Source organism: Eucalyptus grandis, chromosome 5, assembly GCF_016545825.1.
Source record: "Eucalyptus grandis isolate ANBG69807.140 chromosome 5, ASM1654582v1, whole genome shotgun sequence".
Classification (NCBI taxonomy): Eukaryota; Viridiplantae; Streptophyta; class Magnoliopsida; order Myrtales; family Myrtaceae; genus Eucalyptus; species Eucalyptus grandis.
The window spans coordinates 10,684,832-10,707,254 of record NC_052616.1 but is presented as its reverse complement, the minus strand read 5'-3'; the positions used below and the strand labels follow the sequence as shown (position 1 = coordinate 10,707,254).

General features: G+C 39.0%; 2 protein-coding genes across 4 annotated transcripts; one reads left to right on the top strand and one right to left on the bottom strand.

Annotated features, from left to right (window-relative positions):
- Positions 1–72: 72 nt before the first annotated feature.
- On the top strand, positions 73–5,090 carry LOC104444149 (molybdate-anion transporter). 3 transcript variants are annotated; one of them, XM_010057761.3, is made up of 9 exons: positions 73–383; positions 574–718; positions 1,136–1,304; positions 1,482–1,737; positions 2,685–2,773; positions 2,940–3,122; positions 3,215–3,300; positions 3,401–3,485; positions 4,369–5,090. In XM_010057761.3, the coding sequence occupies exons 1-9, from the start codon at positions 185–187 to the stop codon at positions 4,501–4,503; spliced, it is 1,347 nt and encodes a 448-aa protein (XP_010056063.2). In that variant the 5' UTR covers positions 73–184; the 3' UTR covers positions 4,504–5,090. The 3 variants fall into 3 exon arrangements, with proteins under 3 accessions (XP_010056063.2, XP_010056064.2, XP_039170024.1); XM_010057762.3 differs by having other exon boundaries at positions 253–388; XM_039314090.1 differs by lacking the exon at positions 73–383 and adding an exon at positions 455–473.
- A 2,554-nt stretch (positions 5,091–7,644) lies between these two features.
- Positions 7,645–18,565, bottom strand: LOC104444148 (probable prolyl 4-hydroxylase 9). Its single transcript, XM_010057760.2, has 6 exons — positions 18,426–18,565; positions 12,788–12,888; positions 9,089–9,186; positions 8,373–8,438; positions 8,184–8,303; positions 7,645–7,731 (listed from the first exon to the last, which is right to left on the bottom strand). The coding sequence occupies exons 1-6, from the start codon at positions 18,563–18,565 to the stop codon at positions 7,645–7,647; spliced, it is 612 nt and encodes a 203-aa protein (XP_010056062.2).
- Positions 18,566–22,423: the final 3,858 nt, after the last annotated feature.

The following is a 22,423-nucleotide window of genomic DNA, read 5'->3' as shown; positions in this document are numbered from 1 at the left end:
ACGGGCCCACTTAGGCCCATCAACGTATAAATAAAACCATCACCCAGAAATTACGATCCACCGCGTCCCCGTCGAGCCCATCCGCAGACAGCCCACGCCGATCTCATTCTTCCTCTCTCGGCGGCGGAATTAGACACCTGAGAATCGCCGCCGCCGCCGCCGCCGCCGCCGCCGCCGCGGTCCGATGGCAGTCGTGATCGAGAGCTCCGTCTGGGAGCCGAACCCATCTCTTTTCGTCTTCATCTTCCTCGCTTGCTTGCTCTCCGTCTTCCTCCTCCCTTACGCCTCCAGAAGCGCGCCTCCCTCCGTCTTCGACCATGGAGCCTCGCTGCACTCTTCGCGCTTCCAGCGGAACTTCCTCCTCCTCTACTCCCTCTGCTCAGGTCAGGTCAGCATTTTCTTCGCGCGGATTGCGCTTTGCAATGCTATCTGTGGAGAATGAATCGTGGAGATGTGTGATTTGTTTCTGGTCGGTAAGCTCTGGTCCGAACAGATGAGCGAGCGATGAATTTCCTGTGCTCGGTTTGCGGTGCGTGTCGAATTGAATTCGCTTCTCGTGCTGCGTTTTGGCAGTGATGGAAGGGCTACCGTCGGTGTTCGGGGAGTTGGAGTTCAGTTACTTCGGCGTGAGTAGAGAGCAAATGGTTTTATCTCTCTGTGTTGGATTTGCGGCTTCTCTCATTGTTGGATCTTTCCTTGGAGTGCTTTCTGATACGATGTGAGTCCATTTTCTTCTCCTGTTTTCTCTGTCGGTGAACTTAATTTCATTCTTTGCTGCAATTTGAGCTGATGATTTAGTAAAGAAATACAGGCTTACATTGGGAAGTTTTCTCAATTGCATTCAACTGGGGACTGGAATTCTGTCTGCAAATATGTGTGACCTGCTTTGATTGGGCTTACATGCTGCTTTAACAAGTGGTGCTTTCATGTTCTTGTTCTAGGAACATCCACTCTGTTTTTGAGAATCTACGATGTATTGGATCCATTCATTTAACGCTAAAAACACTGGATCTTGGGGATTTGCAAAAATTTGATAAAATAATAATCATGGCGCTTTCTCTTGACTCAGTTGTGCAGCTAGTCCTAATGTGTGTTAAATTATTGTACATGAACTGATATATATTGCTGTCTGCAGAGGCCACAGGAAATTCTGTTTATTCTTTTGCATCTTGCACCTTTTTGTTGGTATATGGAAGAGGATAACTGCCCATCCCAGTGTTTGGGTAGCAAGTGTATGTTTGTCTCTGGCTTCTTCAATATACTCTTTCAGTTTTGAGACATGGATGGTTGTTGAACATGAAAAGGTTCGTGTACATTTTCTCCCTGTACATAAGATGTTGCTTCTTGCCATTTACTATAAGATGTCGATTTGTGCCATTCAAATTTCTCTTTGTACATTTTTCCTTCTCATTAGTAGTAGAAACCACACTTCGGGGTTGTAAAAAGAGTTTGCATTTTTTTCGTTTGCTTTCTCTTTACAGCAAGGGCACAGAGAAGATTTATTGAGCGATACCTTTTGGTTAATGGCATTCTTGGGGTCTGCATCTTTCATTGGAAGCCAGGTGCTTGCCAACTGGCTGATTGGTGACAATCTGAAGAAGGGAATGACATCTCCTTCGACGGCAGCCGTCTTGTTGGCTTTGGTGGGAGTTATTTGTGTTGCACAGCTGTGGAGAGGATCTTCTCAACAAGAGGTGTTTGAGGATCATGGCAGGTCCTATAGCTATTTTTTCGATGGTAATAGTTGGGTCTCTCCTTTGCTCATATATGAGTCTGCTATCTTATGAAAAGTATCCACTTTTTATTGAAACTGACATCTCAACTTGAATTGTTGTCTGATTAAATAAAAATTTCCAAATGCTATTTGATGTTCCCAATGTGATCTCTGATTTACATCAAATAACAAGAGTACACTACTTATAAGGACATTCATGGATATTTTCAAATGGAAGATATGAAATTGGCTGAAGTATGTCTCAGCATCAGATGCCATTATATTTGGAGCCAAAAAGCACATACTTAGTAATGTTACCTCACCTAAAGGGTTCAAAGGTGGGACATAAAGCTGTGTTTTCTTGTTGCGTTGAACTTTGAGAACTTTAAGGTTAAGGTTTGCCCACAAGATTTTTCATTGTGGTTAGTTGAGGACCAAGATTGAGTGTACTAACTTGCCTACCTCAAGGCACAAGGGAGGTTATAGTCAGCCAACAGATGATTAGACGTTTCTGAATTCAAATGCCCCTGCAGCAGAATGGTTTTGCTTTGTCTATTACTCTAAATACTGCTAAAGTTATTAAAGGTCATAATCTTGAGAAAATCTGCAAGACTTTCAACAAAAATCTGCCTGAACTCAAAAGCCTGATGTTGGTAAAGCTGCAACTAGGAAATTTCCTCAAGGCTGTGGCTTCTTTAATTGGCTATCTTATTCCAAAACAATTGTGACCAATGGTTCCTTCTTTTCTTCAACAGTCTATTTTCTCTTATCACCCCTATCATTTGCTGCCATGTCAACGAATCACATGCTCTTTTAGAATTGTTGCTCTTTTAAGATTAAGCTATTGACATTTTGGTTAATATTTTTCCTTATTCACTAATAAATAGACCAATTTGTAGGTACCTTTTTAATTTTTACTCAGACCATTATTCAGTTCTTCTTGCATACACTCTTATCTACTTGTTCACAGATAGAAGAATATGGTTATTGGCATGTGCACAAGCTTGCCTTCACTTCTCCATATCAATGTTTTGGATTCTCTGGACCCCAATATTGGTGGTATGTTCACATATCTTTCTGAAAGGAATATTAATATCTCCTGGAAGACTTAAATGAGCAGCAGCATTATCCATTTTTTGCACACAAAATGCTGGTTGTAGGTTCTAATTTTTTGCTGGCAAGAGTGAGCTTGTTTCATGATTTTATTGAATGCATTGGAGTGCAGGCTGATGGCAGAGAACTGCATCTGGGCTTGATATATCCGTGCCTTTTGGGAGCAAGAATGCTTGGAAGTACAATTTTTCCTTGGCTTATTAGTGGATCTTTGTCATTTCGAACTGAAGATTGCATACTTTATGCATTCATCATATCCGGTTTTGTACTCTCTGTTGTAGCCTATGACTATCAGGTATTTATGTATTCCATAAATGTCAACATATAAATTGATATCTGATTTTGTTACCACCACATACTGATAGATACTATATTTGTGTCGTGCAGGAAATTGGAGTTCTAGTAGCATTGTTCGTCCTATTTCAGGCATGTGTAGGAGTCATCCTACCTTCTCTTGCCAGATTGAGGACCATGTATGCCATTCTGAGCTGTTGGCTGGAATTCCAACACAAGATATTGCTAATTTGGATATATGGATGAATGTTTATGATTATTGTTTATCATGTCTTGTAGGTATTTACCAAATGACTTGCGAGGAGGAATGATAGGCTTTTCTCTTGCTCCTGCGAATGCTGCAGTTTTGCTATTTTTGGTGCACGTGAGTTTCAAATATGATCTAATTTCTAGTCAATCTCCATGTTTTATGCCTGCACTGGTGACGTAAATCAGGAGGGAGATCAAGCAATTCTGTATTTGTACTGTCTCAATTTTTACTTAGATCATTAGGGTAAATGGCCCAAGTTTTGGACGTGGTTTAGCTTCAGCTATAAATCCTAAGGCAAAGTCAGGGACGTGATTGTTACAACCATCTACAAGTTTCACCGGTTTTGGAAAATTTACAGAATTTTATGGAAGAGAATATGTTCCATTTTTAGAATGGACAAGTGATTGGCTAGAAGTAGTGGCTTAATGAATAAGATTTCAATTGCTATTATGATCAAGAACCATAGTAAAAACCATTCTGCCTCTGTAGAAAGATTTGATGATAGCTCTTTCATTATGCCATACTTGCTGATTTTACATGGTCTTTTTGCATTACAAATCTGGTCAAGAGTGCATCTTTTCTGAAAGATGTTCTCAGCAAGTAAGTGGTTTATTGATGAATTAAACAATCAGTATAGACATACGTTTGTTCATTTCTAATTTCCTGCATATTTTTTTTTTCCTGGTGGGATAACTAAGTATTATCACTGTGAAACTTCTGGGTGAAAAAAGGTTTTATATATTTAGTACAGAAGACTTTTGACTTGACAGTGCCATCTGGAACCTTTTCTAATAAATATGCTGAAAAGCCAAGTTCTCCCCTCACTTAGTCCTCTTGCATGACTTTCTATGACTTGTCAGTGGTCCATGTGTTTGGGTGTTGGAGCAACACCCTCAATCACGCTCTTTTCCTGAGGACTGCCACAATTTAGCTTACTTGCATTTTCGGGTAGATCTGTTGAGAAAATGTGTCCATTATGAGTTGCCATTTGTTCCAGGGAGGCTACTATCGCAGTGTTGATAATGCAGCAATTATGGCATTTGCTGCCGTCGGGCTTTTCGCTGCAGCTGGTTGCATGCATGTCTTGAAGCGGTTAGGGAAGCAACCGTACCAGCACTTGCGCAAGTTATGAGTTCATCACTCATCTGCCAATGTCCGGATCGCTTTAATATCAATGGCTTATCAGTGGAACAGAGGAAGGATAAGGATTGGTTTCAATTGTGTATAAAATGCAGTCACAGCATGCAAAGGGGGTCGAATGATTGGCAAAAAGAGTTGATCAAATTCAACCTCCTTTACCAGTACAATTCCACGTAGCAGACATGAATTATTTCGTTGCGAGGAAGATGCTCTCAACAGTGACTATCAGTTGCAAAGTCTGTTGAACTCTATGGAAAGCTATGAAAGGAAATCAATGCCTGATCATCAAAAGCCATATGAGAGAAGACAATGATCCATTGGGGCATCACCTGGGGAATGAGGACCTCTTGCTAGCTGTGGAATCATATGCTGAGGATTTTTGTCTGGCAACTATTTTGACGTTGCTAGATTCGAGAGATTGCATTCCATATATTTTAATGTCTGAGACTCTAGAGATTAAATTTTTGCCTAGGTCTCAATAAGGAAATCTTAAGGTTTAGGGGATTCTCATTTTATTTTTCTTCTTTTATTTCAAGGGTGGCGATTTGAAAGCAATCGTGATATCGGGAAGTGTGAAAATGGAAAAATGTCTCTGTACCAAAAAGAAAGTGGAACATTTATTATTTCAGAGAAAAAAACTGAAGCCAACAAAAGCCTTTATTTTTTTTAGGGAAAACTGTGGTTCGCGGAAGTCGGTTCTTTTTAACTTGGGCTTTTTGATGAAGCAAAGTGACCAAAGTACACCCACAATACTAGTCATTAAAATTTGGAAGATAAAAGTTGCATCTTAAATTTACCTTCCAAATATTTGACACATCTAACGTATTTGCTTTTCTATGATGAGGGTGTGTATTTTTCTCTATTCTTCTTTTTGAATAGGTCGTGCTTTTTCCACTCTCATCATGGTTAAAATACCCCCCATCTCAATGTTTTGATAATATTAACTTTTATGGGTCCTATATTTTTTTAAGCATTATGTAGTTGCTTTTCTTTTTTTTCCTTTTTTTTTTTGCCGTGCCACTCCTTCTCCTCATATATTTTTCTCTATTCTCTCTCTTTGTAAAACAACCCTCATGTCAATAATAGACAAATCTTTTATACCCCAACGTCCGTCAACGACCCACAAAAAAAGTCCATCACAAACACAAGGAACTCATTAAGTCGAAGCCCAAATTTTCATAAACCTCCTCACCCGGCTAGTGCTCTTTTATCTCTATTTCTTCAACTCATACCTCAACTATAAGTAAAAGCACATTTCATATCTCTTCACTCTTTACCCCCATTCCATCCCTTTCGCTCTCTGTTTTATTCGTTGTCCCATTTTGCGTCAAATTCTTCAATTGATTGATTATGAAGACAAGAAAAAACCCTGTTTAAATATTCAAATTTAGGAGCCGAAGCCATCACCCAGAAACTCATTAGGCTCATCAGCAATGTTTGCTTCTCCACTAATAGTGGCCCAAATTTGCCCCTGCTCCCACTAAGTTGCTTTATGCGAATCGAAATTGCCACCTTCAAGAACAACAATTCCATCCTCAAGATTGGCGAGGATTTGCCCCTCCTCGCCCTTGCGTTCTCTTCTACTTCCACACCAATCTTAGTCGCCAAGCCACTATCACTGACGAATGAGAGGCCTAAAGATGTGATTACAAACTCAACCCTCAAGTCCGAGCACATATGTGACGTGGCAACTCTGTTGCCATCAATTGTTCGGATCCCCATCTTTTGATTGCCGTGAAGAAGTTCAATGGAAGACCCTTTAGGTCTGTTGTGTTCTTGGGAATCAAACTCTAGCTAGGGATTCAACAGCCAATGAGTGCGACGTGACCTAGAGGACAAGTGATAGAGGCAGACCATAGAATGTTCTCTTTTTTTAACAGATCCTAGAAGGCTTGAACCATGATTGGGCATTAAGATGGAATGAAGAGAAGTAACGAAGGATGAAAATGGGACTCACAAGAAAAGACAATAAAGAAAACTAAAGGGAAACCAAAATCAAACAAAAAGAGTGCTTAGAAAAAGTGGGATCCACAAAAGTTAATATTGTTAAAACAATGTAATGGAGAGTATTTTAGCCATGGTGGGATCGAAGAAAACGCAACATTTTTTTTCTCCTCCTTTATTTTTCTTTCCTTTCTTGTTTCTGTCATTCCCCTCTTGCGATCTCCCTCTCTTCACCTAGTCAGACGCTATCTGAGGTCGTGACCTTAAACAAGACCTCGAATTACAGGTTTCCTGAATGTCGCGATGTCCTTCATTCGAGCCGCGACCATGGTGGTTGCAAGTTACTTGTGCATGTTTGAGTGCTCGCGATGACGGTAACAAGTGTGGCTGTGGTCTTTCTTTAAAAGTATGAGCGTTTTTTTCTTAAAATCTCGTTAAATAAATGATGTACCTTCAATGTGCTAAGTCGCATCATAAAACACAGCATCAATTCAATTGATTATTTGGCCAAAAGACAATTTTGATGGAATTGACGTCAGATTCGCTGCTGCGAGGACTCTTTTCTCAGCAATGATTAATGTCCTTCCAAGTTAGCCGTCGAGATGATTCTCAAGGGACATGTTCATTGAGATGTAAAAGATACCAAGGGAGCACTCTAAATTTGCCATATTAGATTTGTTATCTGTTCTTGATGACAAAGTAAGAGTTGACAGACCAATCACTAAGAGTTTACTAGTGCACATTAAGCTTATGCTTCACCCTGTTTTTATTTTTTCAGATAAGTTTATGCTTCGGTCTATCACAAATCAAAGCATGAGCTCAACTTGAAAATTCCATTAAAATCAGTCTTTTGCTTTGTATTTAAATATTAATAAAAAGGCTATATTAAGGTCTAATGAAGAAGCAAGAAGGTCCCCAAACTAAAAGGCGAGAAACAAAAGTTTTTGGTTTCAGACTTCACAAATTACTTTCTGGTCATCTGTTTGATTAAGTACAGAAAATGGAGTTCCCAAACCCAACTATTTTGTATTATCAGTGAAACTTTCTCTTTGGGATGAGATCATCTGTAAATATAAACGAGCAAATGCTATTTTTATGAAAAAGAGGCATTAATTAATCCAAAAATCCTCTTGAGACTTATTAAATAATTAATACATGCCTATGCTCAATATTGTAAAAATGCGCACGATTAATCATCTCGCACTTGGTCTCTAATCCACTTTGGTGCCACCCATTTCTCCCCTTTGATCACAGGACAGCTCCCGTGAATTGAGGTCTGCCAAGGCCACCACAGAAATTGTTAAGCAGAATATATTTCAGCTCTTTCAGTGTCATAACAACTGTTGGGATAACAAGACTTGCACCGGAAAATACTAAGGGAAACTTATGCAACGCTTTCTCAACTGAAATGATAGTCTGAAACATGATTTTCTTATGAAGTCAGCAACTTGATAATCACAGAAGCAACCCCTTTTCATTGATCTAAATGCACAGGCACTGATATTCTATCTTTAAGGAGATCCTCGATGACGGATTTACTAAGATGAGCACTTTCGTTTTCTTCCCAATAGCACGATTCACTGGAAATAGGGGTAGAAAACTCCGGGAGCATGGCATGTCACATTGACTATAATTTAAGAGATTCAATACACATCTAGCACTGACAGTATTCCAAGGCGAGAAAAATATCAGCAGGCGCAGTTCATGATGAACAAGAGAAGTACTCACGGGATCAATTGTACCATTTGGTAGTAAGGAATAGAAGAGAAGTCCGTCACCCTGCCGTGGTTTCACCTTCAGTCCAACACACTTTTTAAAATCATAGGTCCCATCCATGTTCATACCATTCTGCATGCCAGAGTCAAATGAATACATGGTTTAACCAAACTCAAGAGGAAGAAGACCATCCAGACATACCTCAAAAGGGAACATGATTTCTCCCCCCTCTTCAACGTCAGATAAGTACAGCAAGAAAGTGGCAACCTACACTCAGATTGAGCAAGAGTAACATGACCAACCCTTTCAAGCTCTTGAAACGTACATGTTGTGGCTAACTATGTATGAAAAAAGGGTAAACATATGAGTATTCTTGGACCTCGTCCTTATGCACAGCTTCTTTACCATCGAATCGATGAAATATGATAGGAAGAATTTAACAAGAAAGTCAGAGAACTAAAGCAAAAAACACTTCACAGAAGGCATCAATCTAGATTGAACTGACTGTAGCAATTTATTGTCGAGTGAACCTTCAATATATGTTCTGAAAACCGAAATTGATTGAAAAGTTTTAAGCTTAAAGCTGGAAAAGAATACCAACAGAGCATGAAAACACACTTTTCTATACATCCGAGAAAACCACCAACTTTTTTTTTCCACTCCTATAAGCCATTTCAGAGAACCGTGGAGAGCTCAGCTAGCTTAATAATAGGTTGTACTGATATAAAATATGGTGTTTCAGAGCCTTGTCGGTAATAATTAACCTTGCCATTATCTTAAGTTTTCATTGACGAACTTCCATGATAAGGGTTTCTAAGGGATTAATGACATGTTTACAAGGACATCATCATCCATGCCTCAACAAATTAGTAAATATTCAAAAAAATAGAGGCTGCATTTTTTTGTAGCAAACATGCCCTCTGGCTCTTTTGTGGGCCATATTGAGCGGGATCGAATGCATCGCAGTGAGAATTATATTTTTGCCCAATCTCGTAGCGTAACACAATGAATGCCTGAAACATTGTGACATCCCCAAACAATTTTAAACATCCCTGAAAATGAAAGGTTAAGGGTGCGAATGGTAACGTTTCTGTTCTTTTTTTGTTCCAGGGAACAGAAACAAAAAAAGTGTTTCTGTTCCGAGGAACAATTTTTGAACAAAAGAACGCGTTTGGTAACGTTTGGTTCGGGAATAAAAAATGAATAGAAACACGTTTGGTAAATTTTATTCTTTTTTTGTTTCTTTTAATTTTTAAACATTTTTATTTTATTTTTCATTTTTTCCTTTCTTTTTATTTTTTCTTTTTTCGGCCGGTCACCGGCCTTCGGCGATCGGCCAACGAGGCCGGCAACCTCGCCCAGCCATGGCGAGGCTCGGCCTCGCCCGCGCCGGCAACGCCAGCCTTGCCTTGGCTGGGCGAGCTCGGGCTTGCCATGGCTGGGCGAGCTCGAGCTCGCCCGGATCCGGCGAGGTTGAGCCTCGACGGCCGGTCGCCGGCCATGGCCGAGGCCGGCGACCGGCGAAAGAAAAAAAAAGAAGAAAAAAAGAAGAAGAAAAGAAGAAAAGAAGAAGAAGAGAGAGAAGAAACGTTTCCTTCGTTTTTGTTTCTGGAGCAAGAAACAACAAATTGTTGTTTCTTTTTTTTGTTCTTATTTCGTTCCAGAAACAAAAAAACAAAAAAAGAACAGAAACGCAACCAAACGCGTTTCTGTTCTTTTTTTGTTCCCGGGAACAGAATCCGTACAGAAGTGTTCCGGAAACGTTTCTTAGAAACGTTTCCATGCACACCCTAAGAAATTTAACCAAAAAGAGAGAATATATCACATGGAGTGACTATTTGAGAATGAAGAAGAGCCGCAAACTTAGGGCATAAAACCCCAACATGTGCTTTTCCCCGCTCAATAAATGATTAGTGAAATTAAAACCTAGCAATCACAATTTGAGTTTAATAGAGGAAATAAGATTGTACACACAACCTATCAACGGGTATTTTTGTTTCTCTATCAATAATTAGTGACAATATAAACCTTCTAGCCAAATGAGGAAACTAGATTGTATAAACAATTTAACCACTAGGGGTGAGCATGGTTTGGGTTGGGCAAGTCCACCCTTTAACCCTAGGACCAACCCACATAGTACCGGTCCTCAATTTTTAGGACTGAGAACTGACCCTATTGAGCTTGTGACCGAGGACCGGACCGACCCAATGGGTTTAATCTGGTTCTAGGATCAACCTAAGACCAACCGATAATTTTTTATTTTATTTTTTGTACTTCTTAAAAAAGCGATTGAGGACTGGATTGATCAAATGGGTTCAGTCCGGTTTCCAGGTCAACTCAAGACCAACTAATAATTTTTTATTTCATTTTTTTTACTCCTTGAAAGGGCAATTGAAGACTGTACCGACCCAATTGGTTCGATGATAAGTGAGATTAGCTAAAAAAGGCAAACGGTGAGGGTCAAGTGGAGTGAGCGTCGAACAAAATGAGCATCGAATGTCAAACGAGAAGCAACAAGCCAAGCGAGCATCGAGCGGCGAGCGGCACGAATGATCCAAAGCAAGTGATGCGAGTGTTGAGTGGTGAGCGGAGAAGTTATTTCTTTCAATTTTGGCAAATTGAAGACTAAGAGGACAAATAAGACAGAAGATAACGAATATTAGAGGAAGATGTCATAAGGAGCTGTTTATGCCTTTTTGGACGTCGTAAGAACTCCTCACAAAAACATTTTCTCCATTTGTAAATTATGACTATTGACACTGTAAAAAACATTAAAAATCTAAGTTATTAAATAATAATATAAAATTATTTGAACTCCTCACTAAAAAACTATTTAATGTTGTTAACGCTATTTATTTTAAGGTTTTCTCTATATAAAAAATTATAAATAATATATTAAATGTATATATACGCGCAGGGTTGGTTCAGGAATTCTAGGATCAAGGACCGATCCAGTCTCCTTGGGAACCGGACTAGGATTGGCAGGGTTGGGCCGGTCCAGGGTCAGTCCACCTGGACCGATGCTCACCCCTATGTATTAACCACCATAACATGTTGAGCAAAAAGTACCATACTATATATTCTGTTGAGATAATAGGTTGAGGAATGTATATTATTTGGAGGCGGAGAAAGAAGTTGGCTTCCCATATCTTAAGTTGGTCTTGTGCACATTCTGTATACCATTATCTAACTCAAAAGTTGAGATGCAAATTATCTTGCCAATTCATGATCATGAGGTGAGATACCTTTTACCCTGAATTCCTCACTTCTAGTAGGCCATAAAGACAACAGCTAGAGGTGAAACTGAGTTAAGCTACTAACTAATAAGTAGCTCAGGTTTGCTCGATAATCACTCAAGATTGGCTCACCCGTTTCTAGAGAGCTCAAGCTAGAGCTATTGAGTATCTTGTCGTTGACAAGCTCCTTGGTGTAATCAACTCTAATTGAGCTTCCATTATTTTTCGAGAATATCTTCTAATTATAGAAAGACACATAAGTCATTAAAATTACATATTTTAACTCTTGTACACATATACATGGAAACTATTTGAGCACAAGCCTACATTCTGATACTCCATTGAGCTTGAACCAAGTTTGGAGACTCAAGCATGCAAGTTGAGCCAAGCTTGAGCTTGGCATTGTATCAACTCAACTCACCTCGATTGCACCCATAACAACAGCTACTCAAGACAAAGAAAAATGAGCTAGTCAATCGGGTTTGTGCAATAGCGCTCAAGGTGAAAGAGCACTTTGTTCATTTAGATCATTCAAATACAAAATCTGAACATATGCACTCTGGTGTGACTGAAGAGAGTACGGGTAATAGTAAAAGTCAGGAAAAATTATCAAAAAAGTCATAAACTTATTGCACTTTTACCAATTCAGTCTTAAATTTATTTTTTTAGCTAATTGAGTCGTAAATATCTTGTAATTGTATCAATTCAGCCCATTCAGCCAAATTTGTTTGGTTAGCTCGATGTGGATGCTAGCGGATAATTTTTTAATAACATATATTTTTATTTTTTTATTAATTTTTTATTTTTCTTTTTTTCCCTCCTCCCTCCTCCTTCCTCTTACTCCAATGACTAGCCAGACAGGAGGGCTAGTCGCCGAACTGAGGCAATCGACCAATGGTGAGCTCACCTCGCCATCACCGGATAAGTGCAAGGTTGACCTTGCCCAGATCCAACGAGGCTCACCTTGCCAAGGGCTAGGTGAGGCAAGCTTTCGCCAAATATAGATGAGGTCGGCCTCACCTAGCTGCGGCAAGGCAAGCCCTCGCCGATGGCTAGGCGAGCTCGCCACTAACCGATTGCCTCGGCAAGAGGGAGGGAGGGAGAGGGAGAGAGAGAGAGGAAAAAATAAAAAAAAATTGTTCGCCAGCACTAGCAAGTGTCCACATCAGTATTGGCCAGCCGAATTTGATAGGATGAACTAAATTAACACAATTACAAAATGTTTAAAACTCAATTAGTTAAAAAATAAATTTAAAAATAAATTGACATAATTACAATAAATTATGACTTTTTTTGGTAATTTTCCCATGAAAGCCAACATGTTGTGAGAAGGGACGCTAGGTAGGATCGCACACTTACAAACTAATCACCCAAAAAAAGCTCCATGTTCCCTTGGAATCATCGTCACCCTTGCAATTTTCTCTTCAATAATATCCAAGGTTCCGGTTTTGTCTTCAGAAGCACTTATGAACATGCCAGAACTGCTCGGAAAGAAAACGTTAACCAAACATCACAATAAAGCCGCCTCTTATTCTACTCTTGCAATGTATGCGCATCGTCACGCATGATTGGGTATAAAAGAAAATTAAGTAGAGGAACTTCAGATGCATAGAAAAAGTCTAATTCATCCGGTGTCCATAGTATCACGTTGTAGTAGCTACAAGATCTGTTTCAATGTTAAGTTGATCAACGTCACTTTTTCTCTTATAAATGGGGGAAAAGACTGGCAACCTTATCACTCTAAGAACAAGAAACGTAATATGGTTCAAAAGAATTTAAGAGAAACATCTGTCCTGTTTTTGTTCAGAGACCCACCCAAAACGCACACACCCCACAAAATTCTACCGCCGTTAATCCACACAATTGAACATGAATCCGACCAAAACCACAAAAATTCGAAAAATCCGAAAGATGATCCCAAATTCAACTACCAACAAAATAGGAAAAAAAGAAATGAAAAGAAGTCTCATAACAGTTATGGAAACCTGGAAAGGAATTGAAACGAAAGAATCATCCCCGGTCTCTCCACGTGGCAACAGTGCATAGTCTCTCTTGTCCCTGACCGATCCGAGAACTCTCGCCCTTGTTTTTGCTCTGGACGCGTCCTACAAGATCTGATGGGTTTAGTCTATGACTTGATGGGCCTAAGTGGGCCCATCCGCTCATGTTGGGCCTAAAAGCCCAGCCTGTAAGATAAGGGCCCATGGAGGAACAGTTGCGATATGAAAGTCTACATTGTTTAGAACGAGGAGTTGTATCTATTGGGAGAAACGTTTTATGTTGAGGGGTTACGTCTTTTGGAAAATGCGTCTTAAGGGAAATAACGTATTCTCAAGGGGTACGTTCAGTTAATTATCTCTCACTCACTTGAAACGATATTACGTACGTTTTCTCTCTCTCCCTTGAAGAAGCGAGAGAATAGTACATTCCCAAAGACAACGTTTTTCTCCCCTAATAGCAACAGTACGCTCTTCGGTCGAACGGGATCAAGATTCTTCCTCGAATTCTAACATTGGTATTTAATATGTGGATAATAAGTATGCTCGATTCCGTGGTGTATCTTTGATCGGTGATACATGTTTGTTCTTGAGCTCATCTTCCGCATTTATTTTAGGGGTTCGCTTTAGTGTCGAATCCGTTTTAGGGAATCATTAATTCCCGCCAAGATCAAAACGAACTCAACTCACTTCCACCACTGGAGAAACACACAACAAGCAAATCCAGGCGCACATAATCAAAACAGCGACCCGAGGAAGGAGAGAGGAGCCATAGAATCCAGCGAGGAAGAAGAAGGAGCAAGCGAAGATGATCATGGGCAACTCTTTCTTCAACTTGGAGCTCCAGCTCTGCCTGATCACTTTGCCTCTCATTTTGCCCGCAAGCGATCGATCGCCTCCTGTTCTCGTGGTCTGAAGTCTCGTATGAACTTTCGATAGTGAGCAGAGAGCCAAATCAGAAGAGAAGTTGGTGTCTTCGTTGCAGACGATGAAGGGTTCAATAAAATGCAGATTCTTCTTCTTCTTCTTCTTGCTATTTCAGAATGCGAGAGAGGAGAGAGAGAGAGAGAGCGCTTTAAACCTTGCGACGCGGCGGGAATGTTCATGCCGAATTTTTGCGGAAACCGAATCAAATGTCGGCAATCAAATGTAGGTAAATAATTATTAGGTCACCAACAATAACTGATACATTCCTTACTATATTTATTTCAAATTAATTTGTATATTATAAAAATTCACAGACTGATACACTCGTGTCATATTTACTTCTAATTAATGCCCCGGTACCACATTTATCCTAAATTTATTTTTACATAACAAAAAATCCGAAACCGATACTCCTAAATCGGTGCATTAACTGACAAAAAAAAAAATTGGTGCATTAAATTTGGCACGGGTGCATCCCATCGAGGTAAATGTTGGACATATGTATATTTTTGTTTAGGATAAATGTGGTGCAAGGTAAATTAGTTTGGGAGTTTTTGTGACACAAATTAATTTTGACTAAATGTGTACTAGTGTATTAATTTGGAGTTTTTAGTAGGGATGTCAAAACTGAACAAGAAACCGATCCAAAATCAAAACTGAGCTGAATTTTCGTGCATTTTCGGTTCAATTATATTCAAGTTTCGATTCCAATAATGAAAAAAATAATCCTTTTTTGTTCTAATTCAAATAATCTCATTTCGGTTCAGTTCAAAATCAAATTGAAAATTGTCCATCTCCTTAAGATTACCAAAAAAAAAAATCGAAAAACCGAATCGAACTAAATCAAGTCTTCAGTTCGACTCGCAATTAAGTTCAAAGCTAATGCAAACCCAAACGATTTGGTTCATTTCAGGTTTCTTGAAAACCTAAACCGAACCATTAACATCCTTAGTTTTTTGTGGTATTATCCTTAATTATGAAGTTGTTCTAGTCAAGCTACGAAGTATTAAAGTATATTTTTACTAATATTATTAACCTTAATGAATTACCCCATTGCGATTATTCGAGAAAGATTGCAATGGTATTGGAAATTTATTCGTGTCAACGTTCTCGGTTTATAAAGTATGAATTAGATTGCAATGAGTTCAGCCAATTTATCAAAAGTTTAGGTCAATTATCGAGTATAGATTCTATAACTTAATGCTAATTACTGTGTAAGTGTCCTCGGATTACGAACTCTATAACTCTATTTTTATAGGAAAAGGAAAGTATTAACTATAGGTTCAATCAAGATTACGGCGACTTATGTGGTGATTGTGCAGTGATATCCGTTCTATAGTAAACATTACCCAGTGAGGTAGTAAATTACTTCTAAAAATCGAAAATTTAATATATCTTCAAGGTAGTAATATAAGTTACAAAGACGTAATATGCATGTAGAGGTGGTAAAATGGGTTTTAGACCAATATAAATGGGTCATGTCACTTAATTTTTGAAGAAATTAGTTAAATGGGTTTAATAATTAAAGACTTAAGATAGATGAGTCTTAATGAGTCTTAAATGGATTGAACTTGAAACCCATTTTCATCTAAAGCCTTACAATCTCTCTCTTCCCTCTTTAACTTTACAAAAATATTTTTTTTTTAACAAAATTTGAAATTATAATTATTTTTTATATTTCAATTTTCTTTTTCTTTTTTTCTTTTTTTTTCCTTCTTCCTCCTTCCTTAGCTAGTGGTTGGCACGACGACAGCCACTTACCGACTAAGTGAGGCTCGAGCCTCACCAATTTGGCAAGCCTCGAGCTCATCGGTGTTGGGCGAGACTCTAGCTCGCCGACGTCGGGTGAGGCTCGAGCCTCGTCGATCTAGCAAGAGGCGAGCCCGACGCCAACGAGCCTCAAGCCTCGCCAATCTGGCAAGACTCGAGCTCGCCAGCATCGGCCGAGTCTCAAGCCTACCTATGGCCGATCGCGGCTTGCCAAAGAAGAAGAAAACAAAAAAGAATAAGGAAAAAGAAAATAAAAAATTATATTCTTAAATATTATTATTATTATTATTATTATTATTATTATTATTATTATTATTATTATTATTATTATTATTATTATTATTATTATTATTATTATTATTAAAAATTCAATTTAAAAAAATTAAATTTCGATTTAAAAAAAAAATAAAAATTATTAAAATTGTCCATTAAATTTGTGTTGCACCAAGTATCTTAGCAATATCATTTAAAAAAAATCATAAGAAATAAGTTTTCTTAGGTTTAGCTTAATGGGTCGGGTATAATCGGGTTTGGTACGGGTGAAAAATTTTGCACTATAATAAATGGGTCATAAATGGATTAAATGAATCGATTTGGGTCGGACCATTTATGACCTGACCCAAACCCGACCAAACCCACCCGTTTAACGGGTCTATACACATTATAGAAAATAATTCACTTTGAAAGAAGTATTTCCCTTTCTTATGGTAATCCTCGATTGGAATAACGTACCTACAAAAAGGTACCGGATACTTGGAATGTCAAAACTTGACATAAAATGATATTTAAATGTCAAAAGTTACGAAAGTGACACTGTGTCACTTTTTTTTTAAATATGAGACACTTGAGTGCCAAGTTCAACGAAAATTGCTAAAAATCTTACGTGACAATTTTTTAATAATATAATTCGTTTACATGGCATGTTGAAGAGCTGAGTTGGCAACGAAGAACCAAAACAACATTTTTTTTATAACTTTAATATGAACATTAATTAAATTAAAATATTTATATTTAGAGAGAGAGAGAGAGAGAGAGAGAGAGAGAGAGAGGAGAGGTGGCTGAGGGTTGAGGGTTGAGCCCTCGCTACCACCTCCCCACGCTTGTCGAAAGGACCGGCGATGGTGGCTAGGGCTCGGCGACTCCGGTCAACCCTTTCCCCCCTCGTTCACTAGCCCTTCCCGCTACAGCCGGAAGGCCACATTGAGGGCTTACCCCTCAGCCGCCTGCCTCCTCCATTTTCTCTTTTAAAAAATTTAATATATAAATAAATTTAGTTTTAAATTTAATTTAATTAATATTTATATTAATTATTTAGCCACATCAGTAAAACGACAACGTTCTTGCACTTGTCTAGTTACGTTAGCAGGTAAAACGATGATGTTTTGAACTTATCTTGTTGGAAAATCGTCACGTCAACAATTTGGTGGAATTTTTTGCTGTTAGTACTTAATTGATCCATTTTATGGCGATTTTGGCACTTAAATTTCATTTCGTAACTTTTAACATAAGTGTCTCTTCGTGCCAAGTTTTGATACTCCAAGTGTACTGTTGCCACCTGCAAATAAATAATATCTATTGAGAGTCCAAGATAAGGTAATTTACCTTACCGATCGTGACAAAGTAGTTGTTTACCTTGTAATCAGTAAATTGAGTAAGCACTAATTCTTTATGACCGTCATTATACTTATTCTAAATAATTACTAACGAAATATAATTGTAGTAACATTTTATTGCATCGTAATGGAAAATAATGTAAGTTATATTTCGTATTCGTGAAATAAGTTTTAAAATCATAAATTGTCTCTAGATTCGTTAGTATCTATAAATGTAAGACTTATCTTACATGTTGTAAATCATCGTTTACGTCCGCAAATTATCTACAATTGAAGTAATTATAAATGTGTGGCATTTTGAACATAAAATGATGGGGTGGTCGAAAAGAACTACCCGAACTAAACTGACCTTATCCAAACAAAAAAATTTGAATCTTTTTTGATCGGGTTTCCCTTCATCGTGTAGTAAGTGAAAGAACGAGCTTCTTCTGACGGTTGAGTTCGATTTCAAGTTTATTTCTTAACCAACCCAAAATACATTATTGAACTTCTAACATTCGATTTGGCTCGATTTTGACTCTCTCTCAATCACACACTCTCGCCCTCTTTCCTTCCCACGCCAGTCGCCTTCTCACATTTCCTTGGGCCATGTCTGCATTTCTTGCAACGAAGCTAGCGTCGAATTCCTCCATATCTCAGCTACTAACCTCGTCTTGCCACCCCATGTCCCCGAATGCGTTCGGTCATTCTCCCCCCTCATCCAATGCAAACACCGAGAGCCGATTGTCACCGTCGTCGTCAAGGTGACGGATCTGCGTGACCAAGTCACCATCAGCTAAGCCACGAAACACACCCTTAATCGACGAGATCTCGTTCCGGAACTTCCACCATGAGTCATCACCCGTAGTCATCGCCTAGGTCTCGTGAATAGGCGAGCGGAGGTTCTTGAAGGTCCCGGAATTTCCACTGTGAGTCGGTGCTAATTTCCGACTTCATGCGGGCCAAGAGTGATGTTCAACAAGGACAATCACTGAGCGAGAGAATCCTCGACTTCAACCGAGAAGCATGATGCGATGAGTGATTGTCCATGGCATCCAAGTGTGGCAACACACGTGCGCAAGATAGAGAGAGAGTTAGGGAGGAGGAGCACAACTTTGTTACGAAAAGCAAGCGATTGAAAAATAATATAGACTGAATAAAAAAAATAGATCGGACAATAAATTTACGTGATTCCTACGTCCACGAGGAGAACAGTAATAAATTACACCATAGATCAAGCGATACATAGATATTACAACCACACTTGAGTCACTCAAACAATCTTAGTATTTTTCAAGCCCAATTATGCCCAATAACACACATAGTATTTATCCTCGAAATTTCTCACGAAATAATCTTTTAATCTTATAATAGAATCACACACAAATCTTAAACTCACAAAATTTAATTGGCTTGAACACTAATACTGCTTGGTGTAAACGCGCAAATGAAACCAACTAAGAAATCCATAGCCAAGCACTCGCTTGGAGACGGCACTTCAAGATTACATGCATCAACAACAATGGCGTTTTTTCTCTCGTGGCTAAAGAACAACCCATATATTTGTTCTATTTCAAACAAGATGAGGATTACCCTTCCTGAAGCGAACTTCAACACAAAACTTAAAGGTAAAGTCCAAGTTTGACCGTCTTTATTGCCGATTTCAACATGGTAAACAAATTCCATGCCGTTTGGTCAACAAGTCCAAGATTTGGACTTTCGTTTTCTTGTTCTTAGCCGAATCTTAAGGCCTATTTTTTAAAAACAATTTATGTTCCCCAAAACAAAAATTTTATTCTTTTATTTCCGGGAACGAAAAAAAAATAGAAACGTATTTGGTAAAACTTTTGTTTCCGAAAATAAAAAATCCATTTTTTTGTTCCCGAAAATAGATTTGGAATAGAAACAAGAAGTGGAAAAAAGTAGTTTCTTGTTTCCGGAAACAATTTCTAAAATCAATTTTTCTCTCTCTTCTTTTTTCTTATTCTCTTTCTTTTCTTCTTATTCTTTTTCCTTTTGGCCGATCACCGGCCTTAGCCATGGTTGGTGCTAGCAACCGGCCAGATGAGGGCTGACAACCTTACTGGAGCGTCGCCGGCCTGAGCCTCACTGTGGCTGGGTGAGGCACGATGAGGTCGACCTCGCCTAGATCTGGCGACGTCGAGCTCGCCCGACCACCTCCAGGACGGCGTCGCCTGGCGAGGCTCTAACGAGCTCGTTAGACGTCGCCCAACCAATGACCGGCCAAAGAGAAAAAGAAAAAGGAAAAAGAAAAAAAGGAAAAAATAATAAAAGAATTAAAAATTTTAAAGAAATTTAAAAAACAATCTAAGAATCTTACTAAACGTGTTTCTATCCCGGGAGCAGAAATTTTGGGAAGTTACCAAACACGTTCTTTTACTCAGAAATTGTTCCCGAGAATAGAAACAGAAAAAAATCATTTCTCATCAAAAAAAATTTCCTCGGAACAGAATCATTACCAAACGTGCCCTTAGTGGAAATCAATTTCTTTGGTTTCCTCTTTTGTTTTCATTGACTGACTTGAACAATGCTGGGGATAATCTCCGTGGATTTCAAAACAAGACTTTATCCACTTCATAGAAAGAAAATCATTGCATTCTAATTGCTCAATTTCAGACATCCATAATTACATCCAAATTCATCTCAGCTTCGCTTCATTCGTCGGCTCAAATTCGAGACATATTTTTAACGAGCCAATTCCATAAAAAAGCACCAACTTTAGCCATTTTCCCAAATCTTGGCCCGAACTATTTTTTGTTCCAAAAAAAAAGCCCAAACTTTTAGTAGCATCCCAAATCTGGCCTCCATTACCATCCTTCCATAGTCACTATTAGTCATCTCTGAGGCATTTCCAGAAAATTTGTTCCCATTATTTTCCATTTTCTCAAAAAATTTCCATTCGTTTTTGTTTGGAATCGAGCCGAGAAATCACCGATTTCTCGTCCCGGCGAGTGTGAGGTCATGATTGCGATGATGGATTCCGAGGAGGAGGAGGAGATCGAGTTCGAAGAGGACGAGAAAGTTAGGGTTGTGAAGGAGGCCAATGCCCCCGTCGCTGTCGATGAGGATGGCAAGGAGACGACGAGGAAGAAGAGGAGGAAGACGGCATGCAAAGCCAGGAGGAAGCGAACGGTGAAGGAGATGGGCGCAGCAACGTGGGTGACGAGAACGACGGCGAGGAAGAGTAGGACGACAAGGACGACGGTGGGTTATCGACCCACCAAAGTCTTCTTCTTTTTTCCGTCTCTTCCTCCTACTTCAACCTTGCTTGTCGCAGCCATGGACGGGGCTTTGTTTTAGATCTAGAGTTGGCCGTCGGGAAGATGAAGACAAAGACGAATAGCCTTGCGAGCAGATTGTGAATTTCTGAATCAACTTTAGCATTCAAGTATGGGTTTTCTTCTTCTTTTTTTCCTATTCCAGCGATGAGCTGCAATGAATACAAGGAAACCTCTAGCATTCAAGTTTCTGGGTTTCCTTTTCTTTTTCCCCCAAGATTCCATAGATTTCCCATAACCCAGCTTCCACAAATTCCGCATAACTCGAGTTGTTTGCGGCCATGTCTTCCATGTTTGGCCAAAAAGACAAGCCAAGAGACCCACTGATTTTTTACCCACGTTGCTCTGTAAACTCCTCTAAATATCAAATCTTTTGGCTAAAAAGACAAGCCAAGACACCCATTGCCCCTTCCTTGTCTCAAAGATTTTTCCCTAGATTTTTTCTTTTTGAAGACTTCTATTTTTTCCAGATTTTTGGCCATTTCCTCAGGCCAAAAATGGGTAAAGATGACCACAAAGACAATGGAGATGGTGGACTCCTTTCGGCGAAGATGAAACTAACAACAAGGACGACGGAGGGGTGGTCTAGTTTGGACGTGTAGTGTTGGCTTGGACGGGCATCGGCGGTGGACACGCGGATGTCAAGCTTGGCGGTGACACTAGTCGGAGGATGTCAGAGAGAGTGACTTGATGAGCATAAGGACGAAGAGAACGCCACTAACGGTGACTATGGAAAGATGGTTAACGGAGGCCAGATTTGGGATGCTACTAAAATTTTGGGCTTTTTTTTTGAACAAAATATAGTTTGGGCCATATTTAGAAAAATAGTTAAAGTTGGTGTTTTTTTATGGAATTGACCCTATTTTTAACAATCTCTAACTTGACTTGAAGTTTGAGCTAAGTCACAATCACTTTTCTAAAAATATCAAACTCTACTACTACTTTCTCATAGCACTTAATGGGCTCAACCATCACAGATATTTTTCAAATCCAAGCTTTCCTTGAACTTTGCCATAACCAAAAATCTCATCAAAATACCAACTCCACAAACACCTTTAATTTCTTCACAAAGATTTTCTAGCATAACCTCATTTATCACAAATAAAGCAAAACTATTGTTACATCCATGTCTGTCAGAAGATTAAACACATACCTTGTCAATTTTAGCAATTACAGTAATCATTAGCTCTATAGGGCCCACCTTGTTAGAAGCACCATCTATGTCGATTGCTACCTTAATAGTTTCTTGTTGCAACTCCACCTCAAGTTGAAAATTGTTCAGATCCGTATAAACGCCACTATAATCGCTCTTAACCAAAAGCATTGGAGACTCATTGAATGTAACTTCTCTACTAATAACAAATGAATTTAATTATGGGCACCACAATTGCTCCGCTTACCTTATGCATAACCTATGAACATGTACTTTCA

What these genes read in the sequence shown, in the direction of transcription:
- LOC104444149 (XM_010057761.3), top strand. Translation starts at nt 185, where the DNA reads ATGGCAGTCGTGATCGAGAGCTCCGTCTGGGAGCCGAACCCATCTCTT. An exon ending in TCTGGACCCCAATATTGGTG is followed by an intron (nt 2,774 to 2,939) that starts GTATGTTCACAT and finishes ATTGGAGTGCAG; the next exon opens with GCTGATGGCAGAGAACTGCA. An exon ending in TTGTAGCCTATGACTATCAG is followed by an intron (nt 3,123 to 3,214) that starts GTATTTATGTAT and finishes TGTGTCGTGCAG; the next exon opens with GAAATTGGAGTTCTAGTAGC.
- LOC104444148 (XM_010057760.2), bottom strand. Translation starts at nt 18,565, where the DNA reads ATGACTACGGGTGATGACTCATGGTGGAAGTTCCGGAACGAGATCTCG. An exon ending in AAATCATGTTCCCTTTTGAG is followed by an intron (nt 8,304 to 8,372) that starts GTATGTCTGGAT and finishes TCTGGCATGCAG; the next exon opens with AATGGTATGAACATGGATGG. An exon ending in CAAATGGTACAATTGATCCC is followed by an intron (nt 7,732 to 8,183) that starts GTGAGTACTTCT and finishes TGGCCTTGGCAG; the next exon opens with ACCTCAATTCACGGGAGCTG.